Source organism: Metopolophium dirhodum, chromosome 3 (genome assembly GCF_019925205.1).
Source record: "Metopolophium dirhodum isolate CAU chromosome 3, ASM1992520v1, whole genome shotgun sequence".
Classification (NCBI taxonomy): Eukaryota; Metazoa; Arthropoda; class Insecta; order Hemiptera; family Aphididae; genus Metopolophium; species Metopolophium dirhodum.
Window position 1 is genome coordinate 3019730 of NC_083562.1, and position 25857 is coordinate 3045586.

Sequence of the window (25857 nt, forward strand, 5' to 3'; positions counted from 1 at the left end):
GACTTAGATTTAAACCTAGTAGAATAATTGTCTTGGTACAGCAATGTCATCATTAAAATTAATACATTAATAAACTAATATTTTTAAGGTACAAAGATTTTAGGCATAAGGTTATTCAAGTCGGTCAAAAAAAAAAAAATCTTTTTTAGACCCTCTGCTGTGACAAGATTATGAGACTTTAGATAGTTCGATTTTAATGCTGTAAAAATAATAACATTTCTTAACATCTCCTCAAAATAACGATTGGAGTTTTTTTTAGAGTTTGAACTTTTGAAAATATTATAATGTTTACAAATTTCAGTTTTTACAACATTTTTGTTTAACCATATGCATTGAAGAAATTAATATTTCTAAAAAATTCTTCGACCGTTCTTTAGAGGTGTTGATAATTGTTAGGATTGTTACAGAATCAAAATCGCTCCAACCTAAGTCTCGCAATTTTTTCACAGCCGAGGTATGTTTTTACTCGAAAAGTAACAACCGTATACTTTTTCCTAATTTAACATACTGACATGTGCCTGGGAGTGCGAGAACGGCGGTTCTTAGAATGTGGATATAAGTCGCAACGCGTTGACATCATACACCTTATACTCTAGTCATTTTATATAAAAACCGTTTTATGAAAAAATTTTTTCCAACCAAAATAGGGCAAAGAATTAGTTTCATATTAATACTTTTATAAAAATATTTTAGTATATAGGTACCTGCCTACTACTTACTTACTCAGTTAATAGTTGTATATAACTACTAACTATTTTTTTCTGATTTCTAGTTTTAGAAAATGTAAGCAAATTGAAATGAATTACTTTAATTAATGATACAACCATATCATTGAATTTAAACTGACGTTAATTAAGAAAATATGCTATATGGCTTTACAAATCCCCCGTATATACTGTGAAAAATTAGAATTTTTTGTCGGAATACAAAACGAGTTAATCGTTGAGACGCATTATCGGAATTAGAGTAATCTATTTAAGTGAAAAATAATTAAATAAACATTTTAAATTCATAATAGTAAATACATAGTACATACCTATATTTAAATTTAATTACGTTTCTTGAAAACACTGTATCTTATTATTTTTAAAAATAGATTGTCATCTGTTATTGAAATTTACCATTAACCGACAACCATCCAGTACCTATATGCGTCAAACTATCAAAGATAATAACGAGTAAATACATTTTAAAAATAAATTTTTGTACAATTTTAAAAATATAATAATTATCAAACATGAGGGCCATCCCGGGGGCATATTTCACGAGCGTGAGTTCATTTAAGCGCATTTCGAATGGCTGTCCATTGCATCATTCGAGAAATCTTCAACGTCCCACTCGCACCCTCCCTCGTAGGTGTACACCAGATAGTCAAACTGTTCACCGTAAGCTGCGAAGTTGCACGTGAGCGAGTTCCACAGGCACCCTTCTTCCCGAGCGAAAATTAGGCACTCCAAGTGATCGTTCAATGCGTTGCTTCACGTATCCTTGTCACAGGGGGCAACCGTTTTGCCGTGCGTAAGCCAGGCACTCCAGGTGACCGTTCTCCGCCGCTCTACTGCACGTATCCTCGTCCCAGGGACACCCATTTTCCCGTGCATATTTCAGGCACTCCAGGTGACCATTCCACGCGGCGTTGCTGCACGTATCCTCGTCCCAAGGACACCCGTTCTCAAAGGCGTAAGCTAGGCACTCCAGATGACCGTTCAACGCGGCGCTTTTGCATGTCTTTTTGTTCCAATGGCACCCGTTTTCCCGTGCGTAAGCAAGGCACTCCAGGTGACCGTTCAACGCGGCGTTTCTGCACGTAATCTCGTCAAAGGGACAGCCATTATCAAAGGCGTAAGCTAGGCACTGCAGGTGACCGTTAAACGCGGCGGAGCTGCACGTATTCTGGTCCCAAGGGCACCTGTTTTCCCGTGCGTACAGCAAGCACTCCAGGTGACCGTTCAACGCGGCGAAGCTGCACGTATTCCGGTCCCAAGGGCACCTGTTTTCCCGTGCGTACACCAGACAGTCCAGGTGACCGTTCAACGCGGCGTTGCTGCACGTATATTTGTCCCAGGGGCACCCGTTTTGCCGTGCGTACAGCAGGCACTCCAAGTGACCGTTCAACGCGGCGAAGCTGCACGTATTCCGGTCCCAAGGACACCTGTTTTTCCGTGCGTACACCAGACAGTCCAGGTGACCATTCAACGCGGCGTTGCTGCACGTATATTTGTCCCAGGGGCAATGGTTTTCCCGTGCGTACAGCAGGCACTCCAGGTGACCATTCAACGCGGCGTTGCTGCACGTATCCTCGTCCCAGGGACACCCATTTTCCCGTGCATATTTCAGGCACTCCAGATGACCGTTCAACGCGGCGTTGCTGCATGTATCCTCATCAAATGGACACCCGTTCTCAAAAGCATACCTTAGACATTCCAGATTGCCTGATTTCGCAGCCAGATCACACGCCTTACCTCTGAAATCGTCCAATCCAGGCAAGGTGTCCCAAGGGATGCCAATCTCGTGTGCTAGTTTCAGACAATCGATGTGCCCGTTGAACGCTGCCTTCTCGCATATGTGTTCAAACATCTCGTCGTCGAAGGCGAACAGAGACCGCTCGAACATTGTCTGCCTATCGTTGTGCTCGTCTTGGATTTTGTCAACTTTGAATAATTCTAACAGCGACTCGCAACAATTTCGCATGTCGATGTCCGGTGTGTGCAGCAAGTCAAACTTGTCACGTTCGACGTCGTTGCACGCGTAGTACGCCATTTTCACAAGGCTAGGTAGTTTATACATTTTCTCGTTGTTCGATGACGTCTACTCCAAACGTTTAAGAATAAGTACCGATAAAAAGATGAACCACCCGAGTTCACTATAACAATTAAGAACTCACGAGGAAAAACAAATGTTCAACGATAAAAATATTATTGATAATAGACGTGTGATCGCTAACACGATATAGGCAAACCAGTAAAGCGTTATGAATCTAAGATGGCGCACGAATAACGACATTGAAAATCAAAATCAAAATTTGTACAATGTACAAACAAATCAAGCGGTTCTCATTGGTCGGGCGACCGCACCGCCACAAACTTATAGCGGTCAACTATCGAAAAACTAGCGTTAGGAATACCAATTTTAATAAAAAATATCTAAGTGTTGGCGAATGTGGTCACACTGATTTTGACGGAGTTCCAACATAGAACAAGTTGCCATAAAAGCCATGCTGGTTAGACGTATTTTGAGGTTAAAAGTATTATTTATATGACACTCGGGGTTATTTTTATGGACTATATTATTTGCTTGGACCATATAAACTAGTTGGTTTATAATAAACTAGTTAGTTGATATGGTTAAGAGTTATTTTAAACTAGTTTAATACATTATAATGCCATAACCTTAAACAACGTCTGTAGGACATAGATAATATAAGAACTTAACACTTGAAACTTTAGTGATACTATTTTTAAGGTTATATGGGGAAAATATTGATATGATTATTGATAAATAATAATAAATATTTTAAATATTTTAAATGTTTAACAAAGTTTAGAGTAATTTTCCAGGCACAAGTGGCACAACAATCAAAATACAAACTGACAAATATCTTAATATAACTGACTATTATGTTATCATTATTATTTAATAAAATAGTTTTGCACATAACTTTAAAAAGCCCCATATCGTCTTTCTCTCTTTACGTTCTCTCTTCCCCAAAAAAGCGCACGGCCCCATATGGAACTGGTATAGGTATGTCCTATCCATTCTTATATTATCTATGCTGTAGCGCAGCCTCATTAAGCGGATTGTTGATAACTGATAATGCTGATAATTTCCCCCACTTTGTGCATCGACAGATTAGGTTGTATAATATACGAGTATAAAATATAGCGTCGAGTGTAATGTTGCCGAACGTACCGAACATTAACGAACCTTTATCATTGAGTGGGAGATTCGCGGATAGGACGCGTTTTGGTCAGGACATGGTAATGTTCTCTCGTTGTCCAGAGTATAATACCGTGACTGGGACCACGATTAAAGATATATATCTCATGTTCCACAATTATTCGTTCCAATGGACATTTGACCAAAAACATTTTGGAACAAACATTCATTAGAACCAACGTAATTTCAACAAGAGAAAATTGGAACAAATGTTTTTGTAATGTAAATCTTTTTGAACGAATGATAAAACAGTTAAACGAAGAAATAGCTAAAATCAATAACTCTAAAACTCTTTGAGTAAACTTTACACACAATTTTACTAGGTATAATTTATCTAGTTCGAACGCTAAACGTAGTAATAATACAACCATTGTTGCCGCCGCAACATAAAAACATTATAAGAATATAGGACATCGGTCACGGCGGAACAGCTGGACACACACTCGCATATCACTATTTGTATTGTTTTATTATTATTATCGTTGAATGTGTCTTGTGGGTTATATAATATGTAGATAAAGCCAGAGCATTATCGTACGCCGCCTCGTCGGCTGCCGAATAATATTTTAACACGGCCGCCGTGATTTTTGTCTCGCACCGCATGTTGTCGCGGCCGTATCGATGTAAGTATGTCATTATAATTTATAAAGTGTTTATTTACTCAAATAGTAAAATGTATAATTGTATTTTTATAATTGTGAGCGCCAGAAGGGCATATCGAGATTATAATATTCATTATTAAGTAAAATTGTGGGCACGAAACGCCCTTTTATATTATATTTTGTGTTGTGCGAACACCAACGTGTGGTGTGCAGTCAGATTTATTTATATACTTATTTTATTATTGTGCGCCATAAGGGCAATACGTTTATGCTATTGTGGCGCATCGACGTTTTATATTATATAGCCATAGGCGCAAATCGCCACCTTTTAATATTACCTAATTATTTTATTATCGTGATTTGTGCGTGAATTGGCACCTTTTATTATATTTTGTGTGCGCCAAGCGCAGGACATATTATTATATTTTGTTTTAGTACAGCAGTTTTAGTCCAGCTAGCTATAGTCTGTGCTCCACAAATTGTGAGTTATTTTTATTATTATTTATTTATTTACCATACATAATCAATTATTGGGCCAAGAGGGTTGTAGATATTTTATAATTATTACTAAATTTGTCGTGCCAGAAGGGCCGTACATTATTAGCATCTTTATATTTTATGCCTAACCTGTTGGATCAGAAGGGTCACATGTTTTATACGTGGCAGCAGCTCAAATAGCTCTTCTATATTATTTATTATTATTATTTCGTTGGGCCAGAAGGGCCGCATATTATTGTATACGATCTTCAGCTCAAATAGCTGCGTCAATGTATAATTTATTTCGGTTGGCCACAAGGGCCGGTCATTTATTGTAATAATTATTATATTTTTTATACATTTGTGTTACGGCGAGTTTTATCATATAGATATTTTGTACTGCCGTTATTTAGAATTGTGTATTATACAGCAACTTACCCACCAGAAACCGTGTTACTATTTTTTATTACCTATTTGCTTAACTGTATACACACACATATTCATACACAAATACACATAATTACACAACACGCACTACATGGCCGACTGCAGTAATTGCTAGGTGATCCCGACCACTACTGTTCGGACTATTACACCATCACACACCCAACTTGTTCTCCATATTTCTAGGACTTAGGTGTTAGTGGTGTTAAGAGCCTAGTTGGTGTCCGGGCGCGCGTATTAATAATTGTAAGTTCCCGGCCCGCACAACCATAGCAAACGAAATACTTGAATTTCATCCAGCAGCAAAAGTTCTATGTCTACAGACCCCGAAAAAGATGTTTGATTTTACTTCTACACCACAGGCCAAGAAAGCGTCTGGTTTATATACAGATGTAATAACTCAAACACAATAAATTAGTATATTGTGACGATCCAAATGATCTAGTTACCAGATTAAATCTTTTAACATCATCACAAAGTGTTGATATTACTGGTGTTAATAATGAAATCATACCTATTTTAGAAGAATTAAGTGAGACTGATGAGAGGAATATTATGATATAACGACATTAGTAAATATAGCATAGAGCTACATCGACCAGCGAGAAAAATATTTTCTAGGCGTAGGCAACTAAAATATATTTAAAACCAATAAAAAGTTTATTGATGGCCTCTGGCAAGCTTCTTATTTAATGGATATGCAATTCTAAAAAAAATATGGATTTAAATACAGTTATTTTAGTTGTTATAGAGACATACTCAAAATATGTGTGGCCGTGTGGGCCGAGTCGCTGAAAAATAAAACGTGGAAAGAATTGATGTGTACCGGCGCGCTGTTATTCCCGGTTTAAAGAATAGGGACGTGTTTTGAAAGAATTAATGCAAAGATACCGTTTGAAAGGTTAAAAGATATGTTTATTAACTTATTATAATGATTTTCTGTATAAAATTAAATGAGGTTCTGGCTGGACACCTGTGTCTACGAGACTGCCCGAGGCGGCCGTGACCAAGGGGCCCTTCCGTGCAACGGCCAGGGTGGGAATTGCTGGGTCAGCAGATTCCTGCTCGAGCACCCGGCCCCGTAGTCACGTACGCCAGCATACATATCATGTTGCAAAATAATACACTCTGATATGACTATATACTACGCTTACATATAACATGCCCCCAGGGCCAAACCAGAGCAGTTCCAGCGACTTACTATATTATGCTAAAAAAAAAAATGCATTTAAGAATAAGTACCGATAAAACGACGAACCGCCCCAGTTCACTATAACGGTATTAACAACTCGCGAGGAAAAACAATGTTCAATGATAAAAGTATTATTGACGATAGACGCGTGTGATCGCAAACACGATGTATCAGTAAAGCGTTATGAATCTAAGATGGCGCACGAACAACGACACTGAAAATCCACGGTACGGAGTAGGTACAAACAACTCAATGAGGTATTTCGATAACTATTTTTAATCTAAAATAATTTAAAATCCATGAAAACAATTAACAAGTACGAACTATGAAGTAACAAATAGTAACTACTAACAAGACGTTGAAGACAAACAAGTAACGAAGAACTTCAGTCCACGTAGACTGCGACTGCGGCATGGTACAAACCCGGCAGGGCAAACGGGACACACGCCCAGGGCCTCGCGTATAATATACAATAATATAATATATCGTGTAAATAAAATATTTCCAAACATTTTCGCAACGACTTAAAATTTAAATACGTCTCAGATAATATCAATGTTTATATAGTAAATACGATCAGGTACTGTATCAAGAAGCTAACGATATAATGTGTAATTGGTTTTAATTTTTGTTTAATTTTAGTGTTGGTATTTATTTTTTCCTCGAAATGACGACGTCGACAATAATAACATGACATATAATAATATAATATAATAATATAATTTTTAATATATATATTATATTATTATTATTATTATTATTATTATTATTATTGTGACTTGATATAATTAATTTAATGACATGAAACCTTTTAGTATAAAATATTTTCTGACATTAAAATTATTTTTATCACTTATATTTATTTTTAACTATAATTTTGTTTACGATTATTTCTCCTGGTGGTGGTGATTCTCATTCGTCATATCTCATATTACATTTTATTTAAATATAATTACACCTATATTTATTTTTATCGTCATCAAATATTCAAATCTTTGCAAAAACAATTAGTTTCGATGTTTACAAATTGTACATTGCAAAATGTAAATGCTAATGTATGTTTAAGAATTAAGAGGACGCAATACCCTGTGTTCTAGAACAGTATTTGTCAAACTGTGGGACGTTTACCATGGAAAGCACATAAGTAGTATGCAAACAAATTTTAATTATTATAAACATTAAATAGTATTTGATATTAGGTGGTTATTAGTAGTTTTATAAATATCGACGGCGTTGATGTCGTTTGTATTCGTAGAAATGTATATAATCCCTAAACAACCTTTTACATGTAAATAAGGTACACATTTTTTGATAACAAAAGAAAGTTATTTAGTCAAGTACGTAGAAATTTTCGTAATGGGCAGGTGGTCCTCGTCTAGGTACCTATAAAAATATTGAGAACCACTATTCTAGTGTACCTATGGATTTCGATAATATAATATTGTAAATACAGGGCCTCGCAAAACCTGGGAACGGCACTGAATTGCGCGGCAGCATCCCAAGACCATCTCCTTAAGTGAGTAAATAAAAGAACAAATAAAAATTACGGTTTTTAAATTTTATTTTAGCGGCAGAGTTCGAAACGTCAACTATAGCTGGGTCGGCGCGGACGGGAAGCCCGACCTCTAAGCGTGCGGCAGGATCCCAAGACCATCTCCCAAAGTGGGTAAATAAAAGAAGAAATAAAAATTACGGTTTTCAAATTTTATTTTAGCGGCAGAGTTCGAAACGTCAACTATAGCTGGGTTGGCGCGGACGGGAAGCTCGACCGACCTCTAAGCGCGCGGCAGGGTCCTAAGATCCTGGTACAAAGCTCACGACCATCCTGGAGGGGTGAAAAACGGTCTGTCACACACACACCCACACCCACACACACACACACACACACACACACACACACACACACACACACACACACACACACACATATATACTACACTATTGATTTTACCCCTCTCTGGATAATGTGTACGGAGACCCTTTTGTACGGGCGCGTTATATATAGTACGAGCGTTTGCAAAGGTTACATTTGCATATTATTGTACCGGCTTGAATAGATTCGTCTTACTATACATAGATATTGTTGTGTAATATTCGTTTCGGCCGGCGCACCGTTTCAACCGAATGGCCGAATCGTTCGCGATTTAGGTGTAGTAATAAAATATAATAATTACGAACGATTATTCATAATTTTTATGTGACACGAAATTCTCGAGTACACAGCTGATCTAAATTAGCTGACCACTGCAACGACTACTCGATTTGTTTAGTACAATAATAATATTCCCTCTCGAGGATAATAATATGACGTTCGCTGCTGTAACCAATATATTATACCCGTTCTGAAAATAATAATATATCACCATCAATAGGAGAATTTTTTTTTTATTTCACTACATTTAAAATTCTAGAACGTTTGAACGAGTCGAGTATAAAATAATAATTATACTATTACGGCTACACGTGTGTATAATGTATAGCGCAAATATTTTATGAAAACGTTGTTCTTAGATAGGATTATATTATATTATTATACGTTTATAATAGAACCACACACTTGAAAAACTTGTATAAAATATATTATGTGTTTGAGGAGTAATTTATTTAAAACTTTGACGTCGATATCCCTATACCTACACAAACCAAATGGCGTATACAAACGGTGTATTTACTTAAGTTATTTAAAGTTTGGATAAGATAAGTAAATATTTATTCGCCCGCAGATCCATTGAGGTCTTTACGGCACTACTGAAATGGACGACGAATATAGCAACGAAATTATTATATAAAGATAGTTTTATTTTTATATTTTAGTCAAAAAGAAATGACATTTAACGCCGTTTGATGTAAAAACAAATAGAACTAATTAATATATTAATGTACCTTTTCACACGATATATTGTGATGTATTTTTTTCCCGTATCATTTTAATGAGTTCGATATCAGTTTTAATTTGTTTTATTTTAATAAACATCACTGTGCAATATCATATCGTTGGAATTTCGCAAGCACAAAGTTTCAATAAGACTGAATAAATATTAATTTAAATGTATCACCAAAATAATACATAATAATGTATACAATAATTATTTTTAAAAAAGGTGGGCAAGTGGGTATCGATATGCTGTATAGTATAGCTATAGTGTCGACTGTCGAGTGGGATCACTGTAATTGATGTGTCAAATTTGAATTCATTGCATACGCAAAACGATTCTGAGTGGTCTGTCAGTCTACATCAAGTATGTATTTTGATATTGCTATCATAATATATTATTGTTATTCACTTTTTAGTTTTTAGTCAATACTACCTTACCGTAGAACAGTGCGAAAAGGTTCGTGGAGATTGTATACAATTATAAATAGATAATAGCTTAAAATTAATCGTATTATTTTGAAAATGACATTGCGTATAGTAAAATGTAAAGTATACATACAACCATACAAGTTCTAAGTCCCCGCGAATAGTGTTTTTGAATTGCAACGAAGTGACAGACATCTTTATTCTTCGTTTAAAAATCTAATTCGACCAAATTTGGACTTAAAATGTCTATAAAAAATACTGTTTATATGTATATTTTGTGGTTACAATATTAACTACATATTATGGGTTATGAGTAATCTTGTTTTAAATTTTCAATCCTTAACTATAACAATTGTTTGCAAATTGTCGTGATATTGATTAGCTAGTTTTTATTAAAATTTGAACTCATAATGCTTATAAAGAAATCTTGCTATGGATATCTTTATTATTTTTAAAATGCTATTAAAATAACTATTATGAGGAACCACCTTATATCAAATTTTCAAACTTTTTGTTCCAGCGACATATTTTTTTTTTGTCCATATTTATAGAAATAAAACGAAATCAAAAATCGAAAATTTCTCATGCCTATAATTAGCTCAAAAAGAAGTCAAAAACTCTTTCTTGTATGGAAAATTTTCAATGTTCATTATTCGTTTTTGAGTTATCTACCTATGACAAAAAACAAATTAGGTTTTGCCCCCTATCCCCCCCCCCCCCCCCCGAATCAATATATTCATCGCTCGACTCAGAATCTAAAACCGCGGAATTTAGTTTTTATGCGTATACCGCGGTATTTATATATTATGTAGGGTAGGTACATTTTTTCGCCGCCGGTGCAGAGAGGAATAAAAACGACCAATAATCGATTTGCTCGGACGGTCATAACTTATGAATATTTATGACTCGTAACTGCAATATATTATGTATTATATATAAGGTATACCTACTATATATAGATACCGACCTTTGGTCTCTGTATAATTACACGCTCGCGCGGCAGTAGAGGGTGTGCACACGTTGCCGTCGCAGCTTAACTATATTTAGCGGAGTACTATATTAGACGAGATAAACGCAAAATGTACCCAACTATACTGAATATCGTGCGAAAAATGTCCCTTTTACACCGTCCGTTTATAATATTATTAATATGTCTTATCGCATTCGACACCGCAGCAGCATACCTGATTTTCACGACCAACCACAGGCACACGACGATCACGAACATCGTCAGCAGGAACGCAGCCCATACTTCCGGGCTCCAAGTCTCCAAGTACGACAGCGAAGTGGCCCGGTTGACGGTATACTTTGCGTAGAGTTCGTACCTGTAAGCAGACACGTTAAAACAATAATATAGGTTATAGTTACTTAGTTCTGTATTATGATATTATGTACTTCATGTGAAACGAAAATACTGCCGCCGTGCAGGGTACCTATATATAGTGTTATTGTAATATTTTGTTATAATTATTAATACGACATGCGGTGACGGACTAAATAATGGCGGGACCCTAGGTGGTTAAAATTTCGTGGCCCCTTAAAAAATTATTATATCTATATACTTATTTCCTACTCAATAATTAAAATTACCAGTTTTAATAATAATAACCAACTAATTTTAATGAATAAAAAAAATTGTTTATTATTTATATTCCACTAAAATTCTCATTAATTTACATAAAAAATTAATTTTATTTTTTATTTTTTATACAAATTAAAAAAATTGATTTAAAGTAAATACTAAATTGTAATCCTTTACATTTCTTTCTTTAAATTTGAACTTCAAATATTTACAGTGGTCGATGAAAGGTTGCAACGCACGACGACAATGCCCGTCGCCGCCCGATAAATGATAATCTACAGACTACAATAAATATTATCAAGTACCTATTTATAATTTGACAAAATCAAAAAAAAAATGTTACTACTTACAATATACATGTACAGTATGATTTTCATATTAACTTTTGTTCCCTATATAAAATGGATAATTAAAAAAAAAGTTTTAAATGATTATCTGTTTTTACGTAGCCCCTATAACGAGTGGGGCCCCTCGAGGTGGGTGTCTATAATTCACCTAATGGTTATCCGGCACTGGCCACTATCGAATATCGTACATGGGTTTCTCAAATTTAACTTAACCTGACCTAACCTTTTTTTATTACTATAACTTGACAATAAAAATTAGATTGTGCTTTTAAATTTTCAATATTGCTGAAATCTTGAAATTTTTTAATGCACATATTATATTATTATTTTGTCTACTTATTAATAGTGCACAATAATATATACACATGTGATCATATTATATTATATTAACAATAAAATAGTGAGCATTGTTATAATGATATAATAATAATATTATGTGTATAAAATATAAGACATGCGCAATAACGTAACCATAAAGGGTATACGGGACACAATAATATGATATAATAGTATATTATATCATTGCTAAGTTTTTATGCAATTCCACCGATTTTTATCACATCGACTTGCACGTTGCAGTATAGGTACAACACACCAACGTGATTGGTGTTTACGGAGACTCGTTCACGTTTCAACGGCGTTCGTGATATTGTATACTATGATATTATGATATGCTTTCGAGATTTTACGGTATACGGTATTGCTATAAATATAACAATTCGTATCAAATATACTTATAGCAGTTATATAGGTATGTATAGGTAACGCGTTACCCATTGTAATACAATCAAATGCACTTGCGCAGAAGAAACGCGCAGTAATATCGAATTTCAGCACGATATAATTATATCTATTGTAAATTTATTATACGCTATTATTATGACATTATTGTAAAATGTATGGCGGTGTGTAGAACGTTGCAGAAATCGCACGTATTCATATATTATATCAAATATTTGCCAACGAGAAAAGTTATCAATTTATATCAGTTTTCGAATCGACAAGCACTCGCGTTGCACTGCTGCAGCAAAGAAAATAATTACCATACGAGTATACAACCATAGGAAAACATACAGTATACCTCCACTTTGTATACGCCGTGCACGAAATTAATAGTGACTTACCACGTTTTAAAAATTGGAATCGAGAAGTCGAAATCCTGTACGTCGGTAGTGGTGACCACGATCGGCACCAAGAGGATGTCACCGGTGCTTTCTTTCAACATTGATTTGCCCGCACTGAAGTCTCCGCGCACGTAATTGCTCCTGCTCGCAAACAGACATAAATAATAAATTATTACTTAATAGATAAAAAAAAAACTTAAACTTAATAAATATTTTTTAACTTGGTTTTTGGAATATTAAATTAATTAATCAAATAAAATATAATTTTTACAAATATAAACTTTTAGTGCATATTTCTGAACCTTTAAAAGCATATTTTCAATGCATATTTTGCCAGTTTTTAGTGCATAAGTGTATACTTATTCAGACATTTTTAGGGCACGAACTTACGAGCCCTGGACATAATCATATTAGTAGGTATACGTATGATATTATACTATTATATTTCACGCTAGTGTAATATTATTTGAGGGGGGGGGCAATGAGTAGACCGCCTGGGGAGGCACTCCCCCGAGAGTTGGGCCATGTTTTGGTATTATTATTGTATACAATAGTTTTTGAATGAGATGATCGGTAGGTAGGTATTATAATTAAATACAACCATACAAGTCGAAAATGGATATCACAGTAGAAAAATATTCAAAAAGTTGATAATGTGTAGGCGTGAGAGGGAGCTTTCCGTGTTGTAATAAAAAATTTAACCACCCCTACCTGTCACCACCCTTCTTCGCACATCAGGTACGCCCTACCGTTACACGTTATTAATATAAACACTCGAAATACACTAACAAGTCCTTTAATCGCGTATTTATGTACACCGCGTATACTATAGGAACTAGTTGTTACCCACTCTGTGAGGTCAAGTGTATAAAGTATTACTATTTGTAAAATGCCATTGCGTACAGTAACATTTATAATATACGTAAAAGTCCCAAGTCATCTATGGTTATATCTATTATTTATTATACATTCACCTGACCAAAAATACCTATCGTTATTATAATATTTTATTGATATATTCGATGCGCGACAAAAACATTGCTAGTAGGTAGTTAATACTTTGCACGGGCCCTCACAAGGACATGTTCAGTGTCCACAGAGCCCATTGTTCTGTTGAAATAAATAAATATACAAATACACTCTAATACGTGAAAAAGAAACAATATTTTGTTTTTGTATAGACAATTTTATTGTGTATTCAACAAATGTAATTGTATAATATTTTAAGTACAATCGAAAGTTTAAACTCAAAGTGGCCTAATTTTGAACAATTTTTGAAATGTAAACCACTCAAAGTGGCCTAATAGAAAAATAATAATAAAAAATTATTAATTAATAAATATTATTAATAAAAACACCAGACAAGACTCAATACGCGGGGGGGGGGGGGGGGGGAGAGAGTGGTGCGTGATGGCGAGGTGCTTGCATATAAAGCAATAAGGCTGCTGGTCACCTCTATACGTTCTTGCGGCACATCCCGAAGGTGGACGAGTGCAGTCGCCAGCGCGTTTGGTCGCGGGTGACGACCATATCTCGACGGCGGGCGAAGGCCACCGCGGGAGCGATGAGACGGGTTGACGCGGTCAGTTAGCGATCTATACAGTGCGCATAGACGATGCGCAGGTACTGATGAAGACGACCGATGCGTGACGACGGCGACGGTGACCTAAAACACTGAGCGAGCAGATGCAGCAGCCGTTGGAATCGGCGGCGACTGCGGAGACGCGACTCGACCGCCGATTGCCACTGGACGAAAATGGGAGGGGATCGTCGGTCCCGATTCTCTCCGCGTGATTTTCGCCCTGACTCGACCGCGTCACCATCCGGTGGCCGTCCTGGAACCGCGCGTCGTCGTTATCCGTTTCCACGAGTCCGGCGATGCTGACGTCCATATTATGTTCCTAGCTCAGCTGTATCGCAGTGTGTTTTGCAGTCTCCGCCGCCTTCGTGCACTCTGCCATCGTCGTGGTACCGTCGGGGCGGTATCTTTGCCCTCGACGGTACAGCTAGTCACCGCCGCCGTCGTCGTCGTCCGTCACTCCTGCAGGGCGATCGGAGCAGCCGGGCCCGCGCCCGGTCGTCAACTGGTGGTCTCGCGTGTCAGCAACCGCGCGACGCTGGCAACCGCGATCTCGTCATTCCGCGGGTGGCCGGACAACGTATACGTATACAGGGTGACTTATCGCCGGACACCGTAATAATAGTGCTCATTCGCGTACCACTCCTCCCCCGTCGCCACCGTCTTATATATGTGTCTTCATCTGGGGTGGGAGGGGGGGGACTACACCTACATTGTACATCGCAAAGACCATATAGATTCTGCAAAGACCATAATATAATGTTGCGTTCTATGAAAAAATACGTACCATAATGATACGCATCGTTATACACTTATAAGTTATATATTGTACATTTGCGCATAGTAAAAAACGATGTAATTATCGCAATGTATGATATAATTAAGTATGAAATAACAATTTGTGATGTTCAAGTTCATAAATAAATAATATTATACCGTTTCGGGCGTTATTCGCGACGGATAAACTCAAACAATATAGCCTGTGATATAATTGAAGAGAAAATATGTCATTACATGTCTAAATATGAAAGAAAAAAAAACAGGTCGTCATTAAAAAAAATATATACAAAATTATTATTTATTGATAAATCGGTCAATTTAACGGCGGCGACAATAAAAATTAATTGATGATCACCGGGCTTATAATAGAATAGAATGCTCACGGCCGTACTGGTGGTCAACAGTCGCGTTGTCCGAAACATTCCACGTTTCAGACTGCATAGGTATTTACGCGAATTTATAATACAACATAGAGACGAGCGGCGGTAATCGCGACGGCCGAGTTTTTACTTCTTCAGATTTATTTTAATCTTTTTATATAAAATATATATATATGTATATGAGGTTTAGATACGACTCGCGTAGTACGTAGTGCATAATGCTACCTCATAATATACTTCAGAACCTTTGAATATAATAATATGTACGTTGGTGTATGTCACATAATATTGTTATATAATATGGATAGTACCCGTTTATGCCGGCTACTTGTCGAGGGCGAATAAATCACTCGAACGAATGTGTGTGATGTCAGTGATTTCGACTGACTGATGGCGAGTAGACTAATGAGAAAATAGAGAATCTTTAGATAATATTATATTATTATAATATAGTAATCACGGTAACTTCTCAACATATATACACGATGCTTTATAGAGAAATACAAATCATCGATTAAGTACATATTTTATATAAATATGACTCAACCTAGTTCGTTTTGAACGCGGGGGCTTCCCGATAAGTATGTCCCCCGTACTACTACGTGTATATTATTATAATATATGCGGCACATTATATTAATATGTCATGATTTAAACGTCTTTTTATTTACAAATTTTATCCACCGCTTTGCTATATATAGGTGACTGATATTATTACTGCTGTTTTTTTGTTAACATATTCACTCGCGGTAATGTAATACAACATGTTGTTACTTACACCTACGCGCGAACGATACACATTGTAATATTCGCATTAATTACACGTCGCATAGCCAGTCACGGCTGTATGTATGTATATGTGTACACGCGAACCAGTTGTCAAAATAATAATAATAATGTCATCATCTCATAACCGCGGTCGTATGACGAACGGAGACGCGAACAGTATAACGCGCTGTGCACACACACACACGCACACAATATTACCTGTCGTTGTTTGCTTGACATCGATTTATCGGTCTCGAACAGCGGGAAAGGGGGAGGGGGGGGGGGGGTTTAAAAAATGGTAAACACCTCGTTTCACAATTTAAAATTCGCAAACACACGCGTGTATAATTGCCCGACGTACGCGCGTGTATATACCTATCCTATACTCACTATATATAGCCATGTGTGTATGTATATAATTAACACGTTTATGTATAAATATAATAATATTAAAATGTACGCCGCTGCACCGGCACCACGAAACGCGGTACACAATTGTAGCGCTGTTCTGGCAATTTTTTTTTGTTTGACGATGTTTCGGGTTTTACATATTTTTCAATGACACGTTTATTGTCGTGTCGCATACGCCGCCGCGGGTATATATTATCACCGACCCGACCGTGTTACTCTACGCGCCGCGGGAACTGCGGCGGGCGCCATCGCCGTAATATATTATAAATTTCCAATTAACCGTCGTTGTTCGTGCCGCCGACGACGAAGCTGCGAATAGAAGACGCGTAGCCCATTATTGTATACACAATACCGATATTGTTTTACCTCCGCAGCTATTCCGCATCGCGAGAGCGCCGCACGATTGTTCGTCGTCGTCGTCGTCGTCGTCGTAACAACAGCATAATATATAGGATTGTGCACAGTCGTCACCGGGTCGGAAATCGCCAGCGACGCCGCCAACATGATGGGACATTGGATTTTCGTCCTTTTGTGCTTGTCGTTTGTCGGACAACTAGTGCTCGGCGTAAGTAGTCGTCCATGACACCGTGGTACATGCAGCAGTTCATATTATTACTAGTGCAGTCCACTGCAGTGCCTACTTTATAACTTATACACACAAGCGTAATAAACTCCAATTGATATATATAGGAACTTCAATTAATAATAACTTGGTGCCGTGCTGCAGGGGCGCCCGCGGAAAATCAACCCAGTGGGTACAAAATCAAATGTATGTTATACACGGATATTCACATATTTACATTATTGTACACTGATTTTTTTGTTCATTGAAAAAATCCCAGTGGGTGCAATGGCACCCACGGCCCCACTCTGCGGGCGCCCCAGTTGGTATCGCTATAAGAGACCTGATCGCATCCCAATCTGTTGTGCACTTATTGAAATCGTGGTTTTAGGCATCTGCAGCCGTTTGAAGATCATATTATTGTATCCGAATATAGTATTATGATATATTATATTCGGAAATTTTGTAAAATGTTAATCGTTACCTATATATTATCATTACTATAATATTAGTAATATTTAGTCGAGTGCCTATACTGCACATTGTACTGTTGCATATTATTATTCGGATGGTTTTTAAAAATTATAAGATTAATTTAGGTATACATAGGTATTAACATAGGTATCACCTACCTATGGACATCTTAAATTATATGTTAGTATAACCTATATAATATAGGTATCCATTCAACAAAATCTAATATACTTTTATAGTTGTACAATTAAACTTTTTTAGTATAGATACATATCATAATGTATACGTCTGAGTGGCGTAACTGGGTAAAAATTAGGAGGAGAGCAAAATAATTTATTCACCTAAATCGAAACCATAAACTAATAAATTGTTTGTTTTTACACAAGTCTTAAAACACATTTTATGGCTTTCAAACAAATTGTATAGATATAGGCATTAGGGTAGCCATTATTGTTCAATAATATTTAGTACACGATAATTCGTTAAAAAACTGCTATAAACCTATAAGTTTGAAAAAAAATAATGTGATGATAACCCAGTAATCATAATAAATTCATGAAATAATATTATTGAGTTATTTTGTAACCCAGATAATACGATAATGCAAACGTTGACAAATGGCAATAGGTCAAATATTATTCAACAGGAGCAACGGGAAAATGTTAAATGTGTGTACCTACTTTATAGGAATAATTTGACAAAAAAAAAAATATTTTTATCTTATAAAAAATGTTAAATGTATGTTAAAGCGAGGGATAGGACAGCAGTTGCGCCTAAAACAAAATTTGTATTTTAGGGTCAGTTAACCAATAATTGCGCTTCTTATTTTTACAGTCGATGTATCAATTTGTGTTTACCTTTTATTTTTATTCTAAGTTTTATTGTTATTAATAACTAAAACAACACTTAAAACAATTTAATATAATATAATAATAACAATTTATATAGATTGAAAATAAAAATTAATATAATAGATATGTTAAGGTGAATGACGACATTTGGTGAATGTTGACATTCACCGGTGAATGTCACATTCACCGAAATTTCTGGTGAATGTCAATTTCTTCTTAGATGTAGACATTCACTGGTGAATGTTGACATGCACCATCTGTTTTTGGTGAATGTTAACATGTTGTAAAAAAAGATGAATACCTAGTGATAAAATAATTTTTACAAACCATAAGTTATTTTATTTTATATTATAAAAATTATTTGTTGCAACAAGATAAACTGTTATGACATTTTGAGTTACATAAAATGCCTGAGGATCTACAACTACACTTCTTCGATACACACTTTGCCTTACAATTGCATTCCATGTACCCCTGTCCACCTGTTTGAGAAATTGAAGTGGAAGCTTCAATCAGAGAGAGATAGGTAGTGGGTACGGGCAGACAGCCAGATACCGTAACGTTGAATGCCTAAATGTCTATGATAATATTATATAGATCATTAAACACCGTTCGATTAAATATTGTGTGAACAATATCATATCTATAAACATTTACTATCTTAACGTATGACACAATAACGTCTATACTCCAATTTTAACTAAAAATGTCTAACATTCACCAAAACTCAATTGTGAATGTCAACACTCACCGATAATCGTTGCGAATGTTGACATTCACCGGTGACTGTTGGCAAATTTTTAATATTCATTCAAAATGTTGACATTCACCAAAAACAGCAGTGAATGTCAACATTCACCGGTGAATGTCAACATTCACCAAATGTCGTCATTCACCTTAACAGATATATTAATATCGATAAATTGATTGCTGTGTGACTGGTTAAATATATTTTGTTTTCGAAAAATAAAAAAATTGTTAATAATAATTGAACTGCTGTCAATATTCTGTAATAATATCGAGACATTAATTATGAAACGTCATTATTTCATTATTATTAAAGAACTAAAGTATGAATTTGAGACATTTGAGTGATGGACGGTAAAAAGTTTTCATTATAGTTACCTATTAATCGGTCTAATTGGTAGGTACGTTGCACACACTATTATGTATACGGAATAACACAATGATGATAACAGATACTTTTATGTGACCATTATTGACAATATTGTCATTTATTTATAATTCACCCTATAATATGGCTTGTTGGTATATTTACTAAAATGTTACAATCAAAAAGTGTAGGTACTAATACAAAAAATACCTTGTTAGATTAGCTTGAATCGTATTAGTTTGAACTTTGAGTATAGTTTGATGTTATAATATTGACCGTTTTCAGCAATTGTTATACCAACCCTGAAAATGACCTAGCGCAATTGGTCTATTGAGCCTAAAGGTTGTTTAGAGCGCAATTAGTAAACTCTCATGTTAAATACTTAAATGTGCCTATTGCATTTTTTATTTATTTTAGAAGATTTTAAGATGTCTAGGTACTGATAAATCTATACGGGAGGGAGGATGGTGCCTTTACTCCCCTCGCGCCCCTACAATTACGTCATTGCCTATACCTTCTATAAAGGTATCAAGTAGAATAAAACAGAACCCAAAACTATACTCAACCGAATTTCGATGTCACAAAGGTTTTCAGAAAAATTTGTTGATTTTGTCATTTGTTTGACCATTTAATGGGAGATTCTCATTTGAATAAAAAAAATATTGTACATTAGGTACTACAGTGCACTCTTTAAAGTTTAAATGATGTTAGTCTGTTAAAATTTGAAAACATGGTTTTTAGACACAGCTGCTAAAGTATATTACACCGAAATGCTCGATAAAAGGATAAAAATGGGAGTGAACGTGCTTAACGAATTACCCTTTTAACACAATAAAATTACATAAACCCCATATGTACCTACTGTAATTCGGCGGTATGCTGTTTTCTTTTAATTGTTTACGTTCTAATTTAGAGTTTGTTTCCACCAATCCCTCCGAACGCTCAAAATCCATCACAACCAGACGCTGTGCCTCCACAACAAGAAGTAAGGAACGTGTATTCTTAACTGTCTTAGCAGTATTTTATGTACATTTTAAAATTTAATGTACATAGTCTAGTATTAATCATAAATTGAGTATGATTTAAGGTCAATTGGCCATTAAACAATTTAGCCACACCTGAAGTGATCGTCGTCGGAGAAGCAGCCACGCTCAATACCAGAAGTCTCCACATGGAAAAAACTAGAGACAAGCCATTGGAAACCAGTCAAAAATCGGAAGAAATATTACCAAAAGTCATTGTTATTGGCACTGAACAAAAAGCAGTCGGTGAAATTGTAACCAGAAACAATGCAGAAATGGAAACTAAAAACTTATCTTCGACCAACAATGGATAACACCATACCATTGATCACATTAAACACAATGTACAATTTTTCAATTTTTCAAATTATAAAATATATCAATTATTACCTAAAAATTAAAATTGGAGAATGAAAATATATATATTAAATTACCTGATATCCAGACGTTTTTCAATGATTTTCCAAATTTCACCTACATATCCTGAGATATCATTAATGTTACCGTCATCCGTCAGTAACAACAAATAAGGTGGCATCTACACATCAAACATATCAATTATTAAGAAAATATAAGACATTTTAAAAAATTTTAAAATTTATAATTTAATAAACCGTTTAAAATGTGTTGAATACAATTTTACGCCTGCTAATAAGTTGGTATTTGAATATAGATTAACTAAAGGCTAAAAACTATTTAATCTGTATCTAAATAATTAAACATTTACTTACATGATCAACTATTACATTGAGCGTCTTAGACATTTTAAAAAACTATACTGGAATAGTGGAATACATAATGGTTACACGACTGTTTACAATATTAAAGTAAAACTAAAAAGCTCAATATAAACATTTCAATAATAGAGATAGGTCAGTTTGATAATACTATTCAGTACCCCCATTGTAAAATTGAATTCTTTTTTTGAGGTATTCACAATAGTGTAACTAGGTCATAGTAAAAAAAATAAAAAATAATAAGGTTAAATTTACCCATATGGGCTATATATTTTTAAATTATAAAAAGAATTAGCTCAGTATAAAAGTCTAAAAATTCTATAGTATTTACATGTACAAGTTAGTAAAATACACAGCAGTAAAATGTATAAAATACAAAGTACATAGTTGGAGAACAACAGTGAAAACATAATATATAAAATAAAATACACTATAATACAGTTTATAATAATATGTGATTTCTTAGTTATTCTTTTATATTGTATATAAGAAAGCTAACAGGCCTTGGATATCTTTGTTTTGATCGTACAATGTTGCTGCCTTCATAACTGTCTGGCTGCGTGGGATAATGTCAATAACTGTACATGATAACATAAATAAAAATAAGTAGGTAAATTAAACAAATATTAAACAGAATCAAATCTAATAGTAATTATATTATATTGAGTACCTATGTAGTGGTTAAACATGATATAACTCATAAGTGACATAAATAAATAGGATATAGGCGGGGATATAGGTAAACATAATTTTTTTGAACCAACATTTTAATTGTTAAAATTTATCAATATTTGATTATAGGGGCGAGCTATGATAATAAAAACAATATCAAAAATGTATCCCGATTATTAATAGTTCATATTAATTTGAATTAGTATGGTCTAACTCAAATTTACTAGTTTTTCATATTACGTTCATTACATTTGCTATATCAATATAACTTTTTTTTTTGGAAAAGCATTTGAAGATTTTATTATAAGCACTTTAAAACATGACAATTTGTGCTGTAAAATGTAACCAAGTTAAACAGTATAATGTTATATACATATAAATAAAAAAAAATTGTAACCTACTGTTACAAATAATTATACTAATTTTCCTAATGACAACAGATATTATAATTATTATTTAAAAATGTTAGTATCTAAAGTATGTTTTTTGTAGTGTGAAATTTTAATTTTAGTTATATTTAATTTATTTAAATACAAAATTATAAGACTAGATTATTGTATTTTAATCTTGGTAGATGTCCTAAATTATACTAAAACCATATTTTATTTATCTGTACATAAATATCATAAATACAATCTTCATCACAAAATACCAAATAAGATAAAATAACAGTAGATGCATAACACTTACGTTTGAAATTGTTTTCATTTTCCTCAAAAATGACTTTGTAATCTGAATGATTTTTTACGTTTTTCATGGTAATATTGATTATAGTATTTATTTCATTACTTTCAATATTCATATTCAACTGTAAAAATCGCTCATACATGTTTACTCCAGTTCTGAATGAATTTATTTCTCGTTTAAGTTTTTTTAAACTTGTTTTTTTTTCTAAAAATAAATAAGTAATAACGTTTCAGATAAAGATAATGAAAAACCAAAACATTTTCCTTCACACGGACATATTGAGCGTGGCTTATCATCTTTTTTAAAGAATAAACAAAAATAAAATGTACAATGTATCTATATAAACAATATGTTAAGTTACCTTTATATACTTGGGTGAGTTGCTCTTTGGTTTTATTTATCACATCATTCAACTCAATTTCTGTAGCTCCCAAACTATTACATTCATTATTAATAGACTCCAAGCGATCGCTTTCTGTTTGCAATATCTGTTGTTCACATTTGACTTTGTCGGATATGTGTTGAAGTGTATCACGGCCCTTGCTAATTTTGTTATTTACATCTGAGAGGTTTTCTAAAAATAAGCAATGCATAACATTTATAATCTATAAGCCATCTGGCGTTATAAAATACACACTTAATGTCTTGCTATATTCGTCTATGTCCTGTGTGTATACTTTCAGTATATTATCATCGGTTCGTTTTATTTCATCGATAAAGTTTTCCTTGGCATTTTGGTAGGCTAATTCATAGTCTGTGATTATATTATCAATATCAACATTAAAATATTTAGTCATAGTGGAAACTGAAAATAAAAACCAATCAATATAAAGTTAATTTTTTACTAAGCAAACACAATTGTTCTTTTGCAATATAGTTTAGGTTCTTAATAATTATTTTAGAACAAAAACATAATGTGTTAAATCGTATTCAGTCAAATTGTGACATTTTAAATTGTATGGTAATGTACATTTCGAAAAGGTAGTTAATATGGTGTAGATGTGTAGTTGTCTGATGGATTGTGCGATGATGTTTAAACAATATATCACTCTGGTTGACATAAAGACATAAGGACATAAGGCAATATTATTGTTGTTGTACATACCATTGTAATATTGTATTATTATACATGTTTACAAAACTCTTTTCGGAAACCGCAACTGAAAATGTATAAACTTACAAAAATCATTACAGATTTAACACAAAACTTACAAAATATTAATACGCTGATGTCGGCACAACCACGGATACGGGTGAAAATAAAATCGATGGTTCGTCAGATGACCAGCTGATGTGATGATGGATCAGTAGGCAGAAAAATACAACTCAATGGCTGACGGCTGTTGTAATCGATGGCTAATTAATAATTATTAACACTTGACACGTCTTGACAGTAAGTTGACGAGTTGACCACGGATCCCTTGACTCGAGTTTTCCTTGTTTATCTACGCTTATCACTGGTTCCTAATATTCCCATTAGCTGTTGTCGTTGATAAGAGCAACGATAACGGTCGTTTGAATATTTGAAACGATTACACCGGTCATGCGCGTGCGCGAAGATTCCGCGGAACTGCGTCGCATTACGCCATCTACGTTTTCCCATCGGGATTCGCGTTTCTTTTCATAGCTACACTCTAGTCCCCTAGATCCCGTTTACAATATTAATACGGATTATAATATTATGATATTATTATTTTTTCAATATTTTACTACTGAAAAACTACTATACAAGGTTAGTACGCAAAATTTGCGATGTTGCACGTAGGCAGGAGAAAGAGAAAAACAAATAATGATCTGACATCATCTTAATAACAACAAGAAATATCATTGTAACAATTAGTTATTATATAATATACAATTTGTTTTAGCAAAAACCTACTGTACTACTAATGGATAAATAAATTACTAATAACAATAAAATAAATGAATATATTCACTATTACTATTCAGTGACCGGTGTTAAATAATTTTGTGCTTGGAACTTAGCTTTTACAAAACTGGTCCAAAACGGGTCGTTCGTTTCGAAATTTCAATCGGAATCGGCCATGTCTTATCGTTTTTCTTAGCTCTCCAAAACGCACCGAAAAGTATGGTAATTTCAAGTGAAATATCAAAAAATAAAAAATAATAAAGATAAAATTCCATATCGATTATTATTTTAAGTATGTATGTTTAATAATTTATACTGCAATATTACATTTTGGATATTTCCTTCTTGAATTCTTATTCAAAGTAGTATAGTCAGAGTAGTAATCGCTAACCAAAATAAATGTCATATATCTCCTAATAATATTATATATTATAACAATGTGTGGTATACCGTTAAAATGTAATTGACATGACGTCAAAACGAAAGCTATAATTCACTAATAAAATAATAATGAACGAGAAATGTGTAAATATTTGTTTAGGAATAAACTGTGATCATTGTATTATAAATAACTATGGAGGTGTGTTGATCCGTCGCCGATTAAATAAATCTATAAATTGTTTGTAATCATGAATCACCGTATAATATGATATTTTATATAACATATTATATCAGTGTAGGTACAGTGGTATATTGAGAGGGGAGGGTACTGTCATGTACATAGTTATTCTCTGGTTTTTCTGTAGCGTATATAATAATTCAAAGCTGGACATTAACGAGTTAAAAAGTTAAAATCAGTTAATTTAATTTTAACTTTTTAACTTAACTAGTTATTTTTGGCTTTTCATTAACTTAACTGTTAACGTACTAAATTTCTTTTTCAATTAACGTGAAATCAACGAATTACTTTTTAATTTTAAGAAGTAAATTAATTTATTTTGTTTT

The 25857-nt window shown here is 34.2% G+C and overlaps 4 protein-coding genes across 6 annotated transcripts in view; 1 reads left to right on the forward strand and 3 right to left on the reverse strand.

Annotated features, from left to right (window-relative positions):
* Positions 1 to 21478, reverse strand: part of LOC132941841 (glutamate receptor ionotropic, kainate glr-3-like) — a 46694-nt gene extending 25216 nt beyond the window's left edge. Inside the window, exons 1-3 of one of the 2 annotated variants that reach the window (XM_061010049.1) lie at positions 21381 to 21478; positions 13006 to 13146; positions 11137 to 11277 (exon numbers count right to left, since the gene is read on the reverse strand). In XM_061010049.1, the coding sequence (XP_060866032.1) occupies positions 11137 to 11277; positions 13006 to 13106 (242 nt within the window). In that variant the 5' untranslated portion in view covers positions 13107 to 13146; positions 21381 to 21478. Of the gene's footprint in view, positions 1 to 11136; positions 11278 to 13005; positions 13147 to 14458; positions 14813 to 21380 lie in introns of those variants that run through there. The other variant, XM_061010048.1, reaches the window with a different exon arrangement.
* LOC132941840 (uncharacterized) lies at positions 1281 to 2787 on the reverse strand. Its single transcript, XM_061010047.1, has 2 exons — positions 1560 to 2787; positions 1281 to 1426 (listed from the first exon to the last, which is right to left on the reverse strand). The coding sequence occupies exons 1-2, from the start codon at positions 2785 to 2787 to the stop codon at positions 1281 to 1283; spliced, it is 1374 nt and encodes a 457-aa protein (XP_060866030.1).
* On the forward strand, positions 16965 to 21384 carry LOC132941842 (uncharacterized). The gene is made up of 3 exons (XM_061010050.1): positions 16965 to 17488; positions 20838 to 20909; positions 21012 to 21384. Exons 1-3 carry the CDS (start codon positions 17426 to 17428, stop codon positions 21258 to 21260), a joined length of 384 nt encoding a protein of 127 aa, XP_060866033.1. The 5' UTR covers positions 16965 to 17425; the 3' UTR covers positions 21261 to 21384.
* Positions 21479 to 21923: 445 nt separating the features above from the next.
* On the reverse strand, positions 21924 to 24509 carry LOC132941069 (arginyl-tRNA--protein transferase 1-like). Of its 2 annotated transcripts, XM_061008924.1 has the most exons (6): positions 24255 to 24509; positions 24148 to 24202; positions 23680 to 23847; positions 23404 to 23616; positions 23046 to 23246; positions 21924 to 22261 (listed from the first exon to the last, which is right to left on the reverse strand). In XM_061008924.1, the coding sequence occupies exons 3-6, from the start codon at positions 23837 to 23839 to the stop codon at positions 22158 to 22160; spliced, it is 678 nt and encodes a 225-aa protein (XP_060864907.1). In that variant the 5' UTR covers positions 23840 to 23847; positions 24148 to 24202; positions 24255 to 24509; the 3' UTR covers positions 21924 to 22157. The 2 variants fall into 2 exon arrangements, with proteins under 2 accessions (XP_060864907.1, XP_060864906.1); XM_061008923.1 differs by lacking the exon at positions 24148 to 24202 and having other exon boundaries at positions 24255 to 24508.
* Between the last annotated feature and the right edge of the window lie 1348 nt (positions 24510 to 25857).